General features: G+C 37.9%; 1 protein-coding gene across 4 annotated transcripts in view; it reads right to left on the reverse strand.

The window, feature by feature from the left end:
* Aff2 (ALF transcription elongation factor 2) overlaps positions 1 to 14,942 on the reverse strand; it is a 490,132-nt gene that overhangs the window by 157,388 nt on the left and 317,802 nt on the right. For 2 of the 4 annotated variants that reach the window (XM_046465079.2, XM_058585756.1), the window contains exon 5: positions 6 to 92. The exons of the other annotated variants lie outside the window; for them this stretch is intronic. In XM_046465079.2, the coding sequence (XP_046321035.1) occupies positions 6 to 92 (87 nt within the window). The remainder of the gene's footprint in view (positions 1 to 5; positions 93 to 14,942) is intronic. 4 annotated transcript variants of the gene reach the window in all.

Raw genomic sequence — 14,942 nt, forward strand, 5'->3', positions numbered from 1 at the left:
CTGACCTGTCCTGGGATGGAAAATGTGTTCTGCTCAGAGTTTCCAGGAGTATGCATGGCAGTGAGAGGAGTAGGCCAGGAATGTGTCATCTCCTGATAAGGAAAAATAGAGCAACTTTATTTCTGAGTACTTAGACAATCAAACCCCTTCTTGGCACTAAATATAGTAGGCCCCTTACAACTACTAAGAGGACGGACTTAATTGGCCTGTTTTTTAAGGGAACTTAAAGTTATCCTGTTTAATTAACTGCCCCACTCCAATTCACTATGCCTATCTGCAATGCAAAGGACCATCCAGCATCTGCTTATACACTGCCAATGACAGGAGACTCATTGCTGCTTGAAGCAGCCTATTCCATGCTGAGTCAGCTAGATCACACTATTCTTCCTGGCTGTAGCTAAAACCTGTTCTCTGGGAACTTCTACCTATACACTGTAATTTGGAGCCATATAGAACATATTTCCTCCTTCTTTGGTATGACAGGCCTTCAGCTTTGGAAAGCAGCAGTCCTATCCACTGGTATTATCTCTTCTCCAGGGCAAGATATCCTCAGCTTGCTCCTTCATTTATTTGGAACCTTCAATTTTTCTTCCAATGTTCCATTTATGCAATATGTCACTATTTTAGGTGCTCCCAGCGGGCCCTCCTTATTGCCTGGGGCTCTTTTAACTCAGTCTTTTGTTCTAGATGTGATCCTCCAGCTCCAGGGAGGGTGGCACTATCATTGCCTTCAATCTGGATACTCTGATACTCATCTTCTCTTGATGCAGCCTAATAGTTAGTGACAAGATTATGCACAAGCAGTTGATTTTTCCATGCAAAGATGAGGTGGCTAAGCAGAATTCTTTCCCATTCACAGAGAAAGATATGATGTGATTGGTAGCTTGGTTCCACCAGGCAGTACACACAGTCTATTTGTGAGTTGAAGTCCCCAAACAGGAAAAGCCCCTCAGGCTCCCATCCTGTTATCAGCAGGGGAACCTTCTCAGTGCTTTCAAACACTCATTTTAAAAGAGGTGCTGTTCAAATCTTGCTTGAGTCTTAGGGCACATGGCCAACAATACTTTACCCTAAGAGCAAGGATAATTAAATGACATGCTCAAAACCTCAGCAACAGAGATGATAAATTTTGTGAAGCAGGAGTGAGTCAGCATGTGTTGGATTCATCAAACATTTTCATATATAAACATTAAACATAAAAATCAATGTAATGATGGAAATAAAGAAGAGCTTTGGAGAGGGGTGGAGGGGATCAAAGTTTGTGAAAGTCTTTTTTTTTAATGAGTAAGTTACATAATACTTTCCCCCCCAATCTTTATGGGTAACATAATTAGTCATTTCAAAGGTAATATTAATAAGAACACTCAGGTAGCACTAAAACATGTTTTTTTCCTTCTATAATTACCTAGTTCAAAAAGAGTCTTTGATGTATGAAGAGCTGTAATGCAAGGAGATACTTCACAGCTTCATTCACAGTGGCACTACTGAAGCAGAATTTGTAAGTATTATTCAGACAAGCACTGACACAGATTGAATTTTACCCAGTGCTACTTTAAAAGGAGAAGGTAAGTACATTAAAAATGCACACAAGATTTAGAGGGGATGCTTAACCTACTTAAGAGATAGACTATTTCCAAGTGTTTTTGAGTTGTGCATTTGTATCCAGTTGATAACATTCATGACAAATACTACTTATGTATTCATCAAAACTTGCCCCAAAGTAACAACGTGACAACGGTTTAAAGCAGAATTCTAATTACTCTGTCTTTAAAATACTCAATGAGTTATTTTAAAATTTAGGTGATTTTTCATATGTTGGGAAAAATGACAGCCTTTTTAAACAAATGATATTTGGAAAACTGGACATCCATATGTAGAGAATGAAACTAGATCCCTCTCTCCTCTGCACAAACATCAACTCAAAGTGGATCAAATACCTAGGAATTAGACCAGAAACTATGCAACTGCTGGAAGAAAACATAACCTCAATACTCCAACATATTAGTATGGGCACTGATTTCTTCAATAAGATTCCTAAAGCTCCAGGCATAAAACCAAGAGTTAATAAATGATATGGCATCAAATTAATAAGCTTCTTCACAACAAGCAATTAAAAGCATGAAGAAAGAGCCTACAAAATTGGAGAAAATCTTTGCCAAGTAGGCTTCTCACATAAGATTAATATCTAGAATATATAAAGAACTCAAAATACTCAACATTAAAAATCAAATAACCCAATCAACAAATGGTAAAGTGATATAAAAAGACATTTCTCAAAGGAAGAATTACAAATGGCCAACAAATATATGAAAAAAATGTTCAACATATTTAACAATTAGGGACATCCAAATTGAAACCACACTGAGACTTCATTTCGCTCCAGTTAGAATGTCAGTCATCAAGAATACAAATAACAATAAATGTTAATGAGGATGTAGGAAAACAGATCACTTATACACTGTTGGTGGTGGGATTGTAAATTAGTACAATCATTATGGAAATCAGTATGGAGGTTCCTCAAAAGACAAGGAATGGAACTACCATATGACACAGCTATATCACTCCTCAGTATTTAGCCAAAAGAATTAAAGTCATCATGCTATAGTCATACAAACACACTCATGTTTACAGAAGCACAACATAACAGCTAAGTTACAGAACCAGCCTAGGTGTTTTTCAATAGATGAATGGATAAAGAAAATGTGGTATATGTAATGGAGTTTTACTCAGCCATATACAAGAATAAAATTATGGCCTTTGCAGGAAAAATGGATAGAACTGGAAACCAGTTAAGCAAAATAAGTCACACTCAGAAAGATTTGTTTTCTCTCATATGTGGAAGCTGGAGAGAAAAAAGGTCAATAAAAGGGGGTATCTCATGAAAATAGGAGGGTAATAAGTAGAGTAGATGAAGGGGGATGAAAGAGTGAAGGGAATAGGGAAATATTGGAGAATGAAATTGACCAAATTATATTTTGTGCATGTATGAATATATCACAATGAATCCTGTTATGAGGTGTAATTGTTATATACTGATATTTTATTTTTTAAAAATAGGTGTTTTTTCCTAATTAAGGCTCATCATTAGTCAGATCATTTAAAATATGCAACAGAAGGAAAAGGGGGATGGTGAGATGTTGTTCAAAGGGCAAAAAGTTACAGTTAGTCACAATAAATTCTGGAGATCTACTATATCATATAGAGACCATAGTTAATGATAATATACTGTATACTTGCATATTGCTAAGACAATAGATTTTAAATGTTGTTAGCATGAAGAGGATAAGGACATGAGATGATGGATATATTAATTAACTTGACCTAATCACTCCACAATGAAAACACATAGGCAAACATCACATATCACATTACTCTATAAACATATACAGTTTGGGGACTGGGGTTGTGGCTCAGCAGTATAGCACTTGCCTAGCACGTGCAAGGCCCTGGGTTCGATCCTCAGCCCCACATAAAAATAAATTTAAAAAAAAGTTATTGAAAACTACAACTAAAAAATATTTTTAAAGAACACACACAGTTTTCTTTGTCAGTTAAAAATAACTTAATTTAAATTTAATTTAGTAAATTAACTCAATTAATTTGAATAAATATAAATAGTTCATGTTGACTAAGGAATAGTAAGCTACAGCTTAGAAAGGAGTTCTAAGGTCTTTCTAGTAACCAGGGGTAGGCCTCAAGCAATCAGATGCCTAGTTACATTCCCTTTCACTACTGGTTTTAGGAGTGTATCTCTGGGGTCACTAAAAGGTGTTTCAGGGAAAACAAAATCACTTCTCAAAGGTGAACCTCTTCCCCCAGGTCTTCTTTACTGATTCTGTGGCAAGATCTACTTATCTTGAATTGCCAGCAAAGTGTACCACCCTGCTGGCTGATCCACATGGAACTGCATAGTTTTTGCATTTTCAATTACAATTGATTCTGTGTATTTAAAAATGTGAGATTTCATGAAACATCTCACTGAGTTGATGTTACCACTGATGCATTTGATTATGGTAGGGAGTTTGCAGTTGAAAGGGTTATAATTTCCTGAAAGTATATCTTCAGCAAGAAACTTTTGAGCAAGCTCTTTCACATCTCAAAATTAGTTAGACCTATAAAGTGTGGCAAGCTCACAGCGCACCTTCCATTGTTATTCTTTTCATTAACACTTGAAAGATATTAATCTATTTTTATGTTCTTGCTTTTGCCAAGATAAGGACACCTACACACCATTATACAACTGTACTAATCTTTCACCCAATCATCAGCTAGGGATGAGCACCTCCTCCAAAAGTATTACCAAGGCTTTTATGAGTGACCCCAATCCTAAGCACCTGAACTTTACACCTTCTCCTTTAACAAAAAAATTAGACACGTATACACACATTTAAGATTGGTCTGAACATCCACAAAGAAGGCCTCCTTATGTCTGGTCTCCTCTGATTCCTCCCAGAGAAAGAGAGAGAGATAAAGTAGGGAATCAGATCCCTACTGGACAAATACAATGATTAAGATCATGAGAGGTGAGGTTGCTTACACACAGCCTCATATTTAGATGTATGTGAATAGTGGCTAGTTCCAAAGTACACACTTTCCAGTAGAGCAAATGAGGCTCCCCTTTGAAAGGTTGGCTAACATGGTTAATGGAGAAAGGATTAGGTAGTAACATTTTATTTTTTAGTATTTGACAAAGAATGGATTCCACGTGTGATAGAGCACTCTATATACATTTCAACAATGACCAGACACTTATCTTAATCTGATATCAAGTCTCCAAAGTGGAAACCCAGAAAAAAAAACACAAAAGGCCCAATTTTCCATTGCACTATACATACCATGGCTCATGGCTAGAACTCTGACAAATCAAACAACTTGTAAGAAGCCCTGCTTTTCCCATTTGAGACATAGAAGCTGTGTACCTCAAAGGCTTTGGGGAAGAAGACAATGTGGTGTTGTAAACTTTGCTAATCTCAAATATACACTATACTCATCATACAGTGCTGTCTAAATGACTCCTGTATCAAATAACTAGTATATTGTCACAAGCCTTGTTTTACTCAACTTTGAATCTCCAATGCCTATTACATGGTAATTGGATGGCCTTTTTGTACCACAAACTAAAGAGGCAAGATTTAACATCACACCTGTATGTCAAAGGAAGAATCAGAGACATGAAGAAGCAAAGTGACTTGTCCAAGGCTGCATAACAAATGTCAGGGTCTCTTTGTTCTACTAATTTTTTACTAAGTGGCTATTATGTGCCAGCAACTGGGATACAGAAATAATCAAACACTTTCCCTGGATGAGCACACTCTTCCTGACATACTAGGAGCACAGTTGCAAGAAGAAATTGTAGTATGAAGCAACTGGGAAAGGATTCAGAGCAGAGGTGACAGAGAGGGTGGGGGAGGTCCTTTCAGAGGCTCACATTATACCTGGCACACAGTAGCTCATCAAACAATATGTGTTTAGGATAAGCATAAATATTAATGTTCTTACCTTCAAAGACTTCAAACTTAGGATGGAATTACAGCAATTTTTCAAATGTCTATCTCATGAATGGCAATGATGGAGGTAATTACTCTATTCACTATTGTTGTGTGGTCAGAAAACTAAGAATAACATAGGGCAAGCTTGACTCAAGTTTGAGCTCTGTATGGAGCTACCTGAATGATCCTGATCAAGTTGCTTGCCCACTCTGAGATCAGTTTTCCACCTGTAAGCTGCTGGCTTTGGCTTGAATGTTTTCTAGGGTTTCTCTAGCTATCAATGTGGTTAATCTGTGAGTCTACCTGTTCTGTGTATGTCAGAAGCCTGCCATAAGGGAAAGAAAGCTAATGAGTGTGTAAGGGTTTGGAATAGAGCTGTACACATTTAAGCCTCTTTGTTACTAGCCCCACAACCACAACTGTAGCATTGCCAGTATGAGCTGGCAAGCATCTGTTTAGCAATCAGGCAACTGAGGCTCTGTTCAGACTTGAGAAGATAGTGGTGGCACACACCTTCCCCCTTTCCTTCTACTGACATGCCAAGAAAGTAGTCACTGCAGTTTTAGAACTCTTTCCAAATTTCTGTGATTATGAATAGTAAGTGTGGATAGTTAAGGGTTTTCAGGCAGAAGGAAAATAAGTCCACAAAATCAGGTTGGAGCTTATTTTCATGGGGACTTGGAATTAAATTTACCCTTAAATCAGGATAACTGACCTTGGTGTCTGATTTCCTTTGGGGATATTTTCCTTGTTTCTTTTGAGGGAGCATACTCCTCAAAATGTACTGACAACAATGCAAAAATATACACTGGACAATCTTAAAAGCCACCACACCACAGCCTCAGGATGTAGGAACATCAGCATCCTCTTCTCCAAAACTAATTAAGCCTAAAAACATTGAATCCACATGTTCCATTCATGTGAGTGAGGACTCAGCATTAGATAGTCAAATCTGATTCTTTTAACTAAAGGAGGCCTCCTCCAGAGAAAAGCATGTGTGTGGCAGGAAAGGGTGTTAGCTTACTAGAAAACCTAATTTGTTTGAATAAATGACTTAGAACCTTTGTATTGATGGACCTTGATAGTTCACTGGGGAGGCAGAAATGGGAGAGGAGGCAGTTAGGCATTAGGATTACTAGGGAATATGGGACAAGGGCCCTTGCAGTGTCCAGGAAGGACTGTTCAGGGACTCAGCCTCAGAAGGGCAGCAGCCAAATCATTGATTAGCCCTCACTCCACTATCAGTTGCTAACTGGCCTGTGGGAATCTTGGCTCCTCCCTGATAGGAGACAGAAGCAAAGCAAGAGGGTTAGCATATTATCTGTAGCCACAGTGGGGCTGTTCCTAGGAAATGGATAAAAGGAAGCTGGAGGGAGCCGCGTTGTCATTTTGGAGAAGAACCCTGTGCTGTCTGTGATCTGTCTAGGCAACTACTCCCAGTGTGGTATCCCAAAATACAGCTACACTGCTCTGTAGCCACTGCAGAAACACTTAGGTCAATCTGCTGCTTTTCCCTCAGGAAGGCCTAGGGAGGATAGTGGACCTAAGATGGAGCCCTTTGGCCAGGGCAGGGAAATTGGCTGTTCCATATAAAATTTCTTTTGGAGGGCATCAAGGCATGTGGGCGGGGATACTGGTATCTTTCTTCTCTGGTCCCTCTCAGGGTAGATCATGCATTTCCTAGAACAAGCTAGTTTTACCCTAATGATGCTCAAGAGATATGTGCTTTCTATGTAGGGCTCAAGTGCTTTTTAACCCTGTCTAGACCACAGTCTAGAACACTGATCCTACTCAGAAAATGGGATCTTACTTGTTAGGCTGGGAAAGTGCTGGGCACATGGTATAACTTGGCTTCAGTGAAGCATTTACCAAACCTCACCTAGAAATCTTGCAGCTCAGGATGAAGAAAGGTGCATTATTATGTACTATGGTGGAATAAGCTTATACAAATATCAGAGTAAGTACAGTCAACCAAGCAGACATGTCCCTACAGACATGCCATAGGGCTCTGTCATTAGTAGTCCTCCCCTGTTAACACATGTAAATATAATATTATTATTATATTATACTTGAATAATAATATTATTATTAAGCCTTACTTTTTAATGCCTCACTTTTAATCATACTCGGGTAGCAAAAATCACTCAAAATATTATCTTGTTCAATCAGTAATTTGAAAGAACATATAGAATATCTGCTAATCAGAATTACAGGTGACAATACGCTATGAGTTATCAAAATTCAGAAACATCTTGCAACACTGACCTAAAGCAATTATAATCTACAAACCAAGTATAAAACTGCACAATGAGAAAGACCACCTAGCTTAACTATAATCCATGGGGTCAAAAACCAATTATTTTAGTTGACAACCCCAAATTACTGTGAGGGCTTTTGGCAGCCAAAAGAATTTTTGCCAAATCATGTGACATTAAGGTAAGTGTGGAAGGCAATAGTTCTGCTAGAAACTGCATGGAAAAGACCTGGACACAGACAGAGAACTCTATCCTGGAAGCCCCATCTTGGCACGGGAGTGTGGATACTGTGATTTCTACTAGATGCTGAGAGGAAGAAGAGAGAAATCTACAAAAAAATTAGTCCAATGGGAAGAATAATGTATGTCTTCAAATAAGCAAAAGATTTGTGATGTGCTTTTGCAATTAAAGGTTTGGCCTATGGGTAAAAGCTATTAGGGGACAAATTTTAACTCAACCTAAGGAATAAATTCCAATGATGTGAGGTTTCCAATCACAGAGCCTACTTTCTTAGAAGGCAGTAAGTGAGAAACACATGTCTAAAGGTGAGATGATCCCAATGTAGGATAATGGAGAAGGGATTCCTAGAAAGGCAGGGGGTGGAAAGGTATGAACCAACTAATTTGCCTTCCTAATCAGTAATCATACTTTTTATTTCTATATAGATAGCAATATATATAAGAAGATGGAAAGCTGAATATTGATCAAGATTGCATGACATATAGACATGGCTGACCAATTTAGCCAAGGAAATTCATTATTCTTCTATGATTGGGGTGTGAGAGGGCATTGGAAGGGTACTGTTTCACAGTGAGACAGCTACCATCCCAATGTCTGACTGTTTCCTCAGCCCTTGCAAATTGCAACAACACTGTAGCCATAGACTTTACTGGGCTTGATCAATAAATATTCCTGCCAAGCCATTCTAGTGGTCAAAACCTTGATCAGTCTAGATGAATGAATATTCTTCTGTTTGGCCTCATCTGAATACAGTCTCCTGAGAATGTATCTCTGATTTCTGTACAAGTGCTAGTAGGGAGAAAGTATATGATCCACTGCTTTAGTTGTTACATGAAGTATAACTTCCCAACCATGGTGTAAAAGTGGGCCAACCCAAAATGCAGTATACTAGACCAAAACAACAACAACAAAAGAGTGATTCTTTTCAAAGTTAACACTAACTTGTGATTTCATTGACAAAGTATAAAAATCCTGGCAATGTTTCTTCAAATAACTAGTTGATTGTTTAAGCCCCAGGACTATACATGTAAAAAGCTCATGCTGTCTGCCTTTATCCTGAAAACCCCCAAACTAAGCTCCACTGAAAAAAGAGCCTAATTCTGATTTACAATTAAGAAGCATGGTGATCAGTACTCTGAAGCTTTTTCATGCTTTTTCAGACAATCAATCTAGCCAATTTGCTATTATCAGATACAACCAATTACCTTTCACCCACTAAATGCAATGGGGATATATGGCCAGGTATAGAATCTATCCATGAGACTTCTTTTGAACTTGTTTCCCCTCAGGCATTTTTCCCTCAGATGCTCAAACGAAAGAAACACCTCCAAAGGCAATAAAGGGGTGAAGACCCCCCAATTTACTGGTCAGAATTCAACCATTTCCATAGGGTTCTGTACAAGGTTTCAGCAGCAACAACCTGAGGCCACAGCACAGGTCACCAAAGGGTTTGACTCTTCCAACAGATGATTGTCTTGTAAATTTCAGTCCTCATCAGGAAATCTGTCTAAATTAGGTTGAACCAGACAGAACAGAAGACTGGCCACGCTACTAGGAAATGCTGTTAGGTTGAACAGCATGGAATTCTTTGGCTTTTGTGGTAAAGGCAAAATTAGCACAAGTCCAGGGGTTAGAAATCTACAAACTACTCACTGAATTGAACTACATTTCAAAGATAGGAGCAATAAGAAAATCTAGTTAGAGAGTTTTTGCTCAGTGGTTCAGGTCAGGCATCTGAGGAATCTGAGGTTTCTTCGTGGTCATTTCTTCTATTTTTAATCCTTCATTTTAAAACTTACTCCTTCGTTCTTAGGCTAATTTTGATATCAGAACACTGATTCTCTTTTCCAAAGGTTTCGGGATGGGGGGCAAAGTACATATTTATTTACTTCAATTTTTAAATTTGTTTTAATACATGACATTATAATGCACTTTGACACATCATACATATATGGAGTATAACTTCTCATTCTTCTGATTGTACACAATGTAGAATCACAATTGTCATGTACTTATATATGTACATAGGGTAATAATGCCTAAAATGTTTTCTCTGATACGCAGATGCTAATTCTCAATGAAGGGGAGTGGGCTAGGGAACAATAGAGTTGCTTTAGATTAGGTAGAGGGGACTAATAGAATGAATCAGACATCATGACCTGTCAAAGTGTATTGTACTGTCATGTATAACTAATTAGAACAAATTTTTAAAATCTAAAATAAAAATGTGTACTTTAAATTGATATGGGTGTTGTTACCTCTTCATTGTCTTTGAGGTATTTCTTTGAGGTGAGCATCTAAGGGTTGAATGCCTGAGGAGAAACAAATTCAAAAGAAGTTGCATGGAGGGGCTGGGGTTGTGGCTTAGTTGTAGAGTGATCGTCTAGCATGTGTGAGGCACTGAGTTCAATCCTCAGCACCGCATAAAGATAAATAAATAAATAAATAGTCTCCATCCACAACATATATATATATATATATATATATATATATATATATATATATATATATGTTGTGTGTGGATAGGTTCTACACCTGGCCATACATATCCCCATGTACTTTAGCGCCCCCCACCCAAAGAAGTTGTTAACTTCATTGTTGAGTTGCCAGGTTTCCTGTTTCAAATTACCATGCTATCAATTATACCCAATGGCCATCACTTAAAATGTACTGGCTTGAGACACTTCCCTAGGATTTCATAATATTACAACCATTTTCCCAAGTGAAATGGCATGCCATATCCTCATAGCATGAGATACTTTTTTATGATTACCATCCAACTGGCTTGTTCAGCTCCAGCTCATGCAAACCAAATTGAGAAAACACACACACCTTCATTGGCTTCTCTCCCAGCATCATATTTAAAGATATACATTTAATTTCATTCATTCAAAAATCATTTTTGAGTGTCTAATCTCTACAAGGCATCTAAGAGTCTGGAGTCTGGACCAGGTCTAGGCACAGGGTCCTATAGTGCTAGGGATAGCTAGAGTGTCCATCATTGGACTCAGTGTAAGATAATGAAAATTGTTAGTTATCATTCAATATAGAAGGATAGGAGAGCAATATGGAATTGATCATATCCAGGAACTTCCAAGGGGGTTTATTGCTCCCCCATTGCTAGAGAGATACATAGTGTTGAAACAGCAACAGAGCCATCCTTTAGGAAGCCAGCTTGCACTAGCAGTGACAATGCTATGCCAAGGGGAGCACAAGGATACATTTCCTGCAATCTCCAGTATAATCCTTTTCAAAGAATCACACAAAGCATTAGTATTCCATTTCTAAGGGCTGCTGTAGCTTTTCAAACATGCTAGCTTTCTTGTAGTTTACACTTATCACATTAAGAAAAATGGTAATGAGGAGTTCATGACAACTGCTTTTAGAAGGAACAAAGGCTCAATTGCTGGGGAAAAAAAGAAGTAATATCTATTTTCATGAAAAAAGGCCTCCAGTGAACAACTTGGCTATATCTTTGCTCTCTCAATATTTCTGAGCTCAGTAATAAAGCACCAGGCCACTAATACAGCCAAAACTCTATCCAATATGATTTGCATGGAATTGTCTTGCCTCTAAAATAGCTATTTCAATCTTAAAATCACAGAATCACAGTGCCAAGGGGATAAAAGAGAATTGGTTTGTCCCTTTCACATAAAATTAACCAACAAATCTATCACAAGATGTCAAGTCTACCGAAAACCCTGTCTTCCCCCCACCCACTGACATCCTCCAATAAAAATAAAAGTAAACCCACAGAGGCATCAAACTCTGAAGTAACCTGAATTTAACAACACCAAAACATCCTTAAACCCCAGTGAAATTGATTCAGAAAGCCCACGCTAAGGTTTCCAAGTCCCTAATGGGCTGAGTATTCCTGAATGCCTGGATAGTCATTCCTCTCCCCAGGTTTGTTTTACTCTGCAATTACTCCAAATAACGTGAAATATATAGCACCTGTATCTCATATTAAGAGTGGCAAAAAAGCAGCATGAATGAGAGTCATATCTTTTTTTCTAAAAGGATATTTGACTAATGGAGAAAGAGAATGTTCTAAATTCATTCTAATTACTCTAGGGGCCAGAGATGTGGATGGAAAACTTGGCCACGTAGGCACACTGTAACATTCTAATCCTGTATTAAGATTAAGAACACAGGTATCGTTTTGCCTTGGTGAAAACTGTCACTTGCCAAACAGTGTAATATAGGAATATTTATAGATATGTAGATTTTGGAAATTGTAATTGTGAAGATACTATATACTGATATTTGTCAAACATAAATCCAATCTGATTATTGCATTTCATTACTTAGTCATTTCTTTAAACAAAAAGGCAACAATTGTGCACATAACTTATTATCAAAGTGCCTTTTATTAATAGCTTCCCATTGACATCTTTGAGGACACCCACATCTGTAGAGCAAAGTATTTGCCCACCATGAAGAAGAGCTGAACATTCAAACTGAATCCTCCCACCCTCACTGAAGCTTCCTTAATAATCCTGTGAGAATCCATTGTTCATGGATGTCTCTAAATCCTATTTAAACCACTCTTTCTAGCCTATACTATCTCTTGGAGTAACCAGATCGATATTTTACTCCCAGCTATAAATTTAACAAAACAGCAAATAGATGATTCAAAAGGAACAATGTGGAGCTCTTTGCTGGAAAAGTTCTAGTGGGCAAATGTAACACTGGGCTTGTGGTAAATAAATAGTGCATGGAGGCCTCTGCCCCATATATGAGCCTGGCTATCTCAGGTCTGGGGTTCAAACTGCTCTTTGTAAGTACCTGATAACTCTTGTCAAAAAATCAATTGTCAACCAGTGGTTTAATACTGGGTTGCAGCCCCATCTCTCTCCCCAGTGGGACAGTACATTGCCCTCTGCTCCCACAACTAGCCCTTTCTCATCCAGTCTGTTCTTCACTTTAAAGAAGCAAAGCAATTGCAAAATCATTTACAAAAAAGTCCTTGTCAGGAATTTGCAAGCTACCCACAGAGACTGTTATATAGCTGACAAAAATCAACATGGTAGGGTCTCTGAGCTAATTAAACAAATGTGACAACTTGAAAAGCTGCAAAATGCCTTATGAACCATAGAGTGGTCAAAAATGAAAAGCAAAAAAGGCATGCTGTATTAAATACATAAAAGGGGCTTACATGTGTAATAATTAAGAAAATCACAGGGGCAATTTAAACTCCTCAGGTAAACCAAATTGAGAGTCCATGAAAAGTTGAAATATTGAATTCAAAGTCATACTATAAATATTTGGAGTTGTTGAACAATGTAAGAAAATCAGAATAAGTCATCAATAAGAACTTTCATGTATTTAGGGGCCAGAATTCATTGAATGTGTCTTTTGTGTTATAATTTTATTTATTTTTTAAGAGAGAGAGAGAGAGAGAGAGAGAGAGAGAGAATTTTAATATTTATTTTTTAGTTATCGGTGGACACAACATCTTTGTTTGTATGTGGTGCTGAGGATCGAACCCGGGCCGCACGCATGCCAGGCGAGCACGCTACCGCTTGAGCCACATCCCCAGCCCCTGTTATAATTTTAAATCCACTCAAGAATCTAGGGAAGTATTCTTCTTTCAGTTTCGCAGATCAGATAACTAAGCCTTGGAGTTAAAGTCATGCAGCTCAAGAACCTCTGCCCAGGTGTCTGACTTTGAGCTCTGCCTTGAACCTCTGTGCTCCATAAGGAACAACCTTCTAAAAGGGAATGCTACAGAATGTGCAATAGGGCCAAGTTTCCCCATGGTTCTGGGTTGTCAATCACATTTCAGTGGTTTTAAGTGCTACTTTTTAATAAGTTTCAAATGACTGCCCTTACTCTTGCCATTTTCTCAAATTATTGCCATGGACACGATCACACAATCTATGTGATTTTGGATGAAAAAATAAATCTCATGGAAGCTCCTTCCTTACAATCACAATGATAATAAGCACAGTGAATACTACCAACACATTATTTGAGAAATTGTCTCTCCCATTGTAGTGGCTCTTAGGGACCTGCCTTTACTCAGTGCCTTGTTTAAAGTGATAATTATGGCATTATTGTGCTTTGAGGAGCAATACTAAAATCAGACTACAGCAATGGCATTAAATAATAATTATCAATGGAGGACATGAGGGCAATCTGGCTGCAACATCTGTTACCTCATTGATGACCAGAGCTGATTCAGGTGATACGGCTCTTAGATAAGTGAGTGCCCACTTCCTCTATCATTGCTGAATGTGTGTCCCTCCCAAAGGTGCACACAGGCATTTGGTCAGAGAACAACCTTCCCCCAAAGAGAAGGACCATTCTTACAGGAAGGATATATAAATAGATGCATGTTCCTGCAAGAGTCTCTAAACAAACTCTCAAAGCCTACTGATAGGAGAATTTGGAGTAGTTAAGATTCCAAGACTCTAGACATATTCAAAGAGTATTTGCTTGTGGAAGTCTGCCTTTCTTAAAACAAAAAAAGAAAAATGGAAATTAAAAAACTTATGACAAAACTAGATCATTTGGAGAAATAAGAAATGGAATCATTGTAATGCCTAATATTTGCATAAGTATTCTACTCACTTAACACTATTATCTACTTATTAAATTAAACTATTTTATGGCAAATCAAATTGTAACTTTAGAAAAATAACACTGAGTTCATTTTCTCTATCCATTCTTCGAAAAATATAAGTCCTCCAAGAAACATGTGACATCTACCCCATGCACTTTTTCTATACCTATACCTGTCACCTTTTTGTTCATGAATGTGTGGCGAGGTACAGTAATAAGTTCAACACAGACAAATGTCTGATGGACATCACATTTGACCATGAGAGACAGCATCCCTCTACACAAAAGGATAGCAAGTGTAAGGGCATGAAAATAGCTGGGGGAACTGAGAGAAAAAAGATAGAAACATTAATTCATTAGTATGAGTGATCTCTGTTCTGCCTCTCACATG

Source organism: Marmota monax, unplaced genomic scaffold (assembly GCF_021218885.2).
Source record: "Marmota monax isolate L192 unplaced genomic scaffold, Marmota_monax_Labrador192_F-V1.1 WCK01_AAM20220418_F8-fsc00306, whole genome shotgun sequence".
NCBI classification, from domain to species: Eukaryota; Metazoa; Chordata; class Mammalia; order Rodentia; family Sciuridae; genus Marmota; species Marmota monax.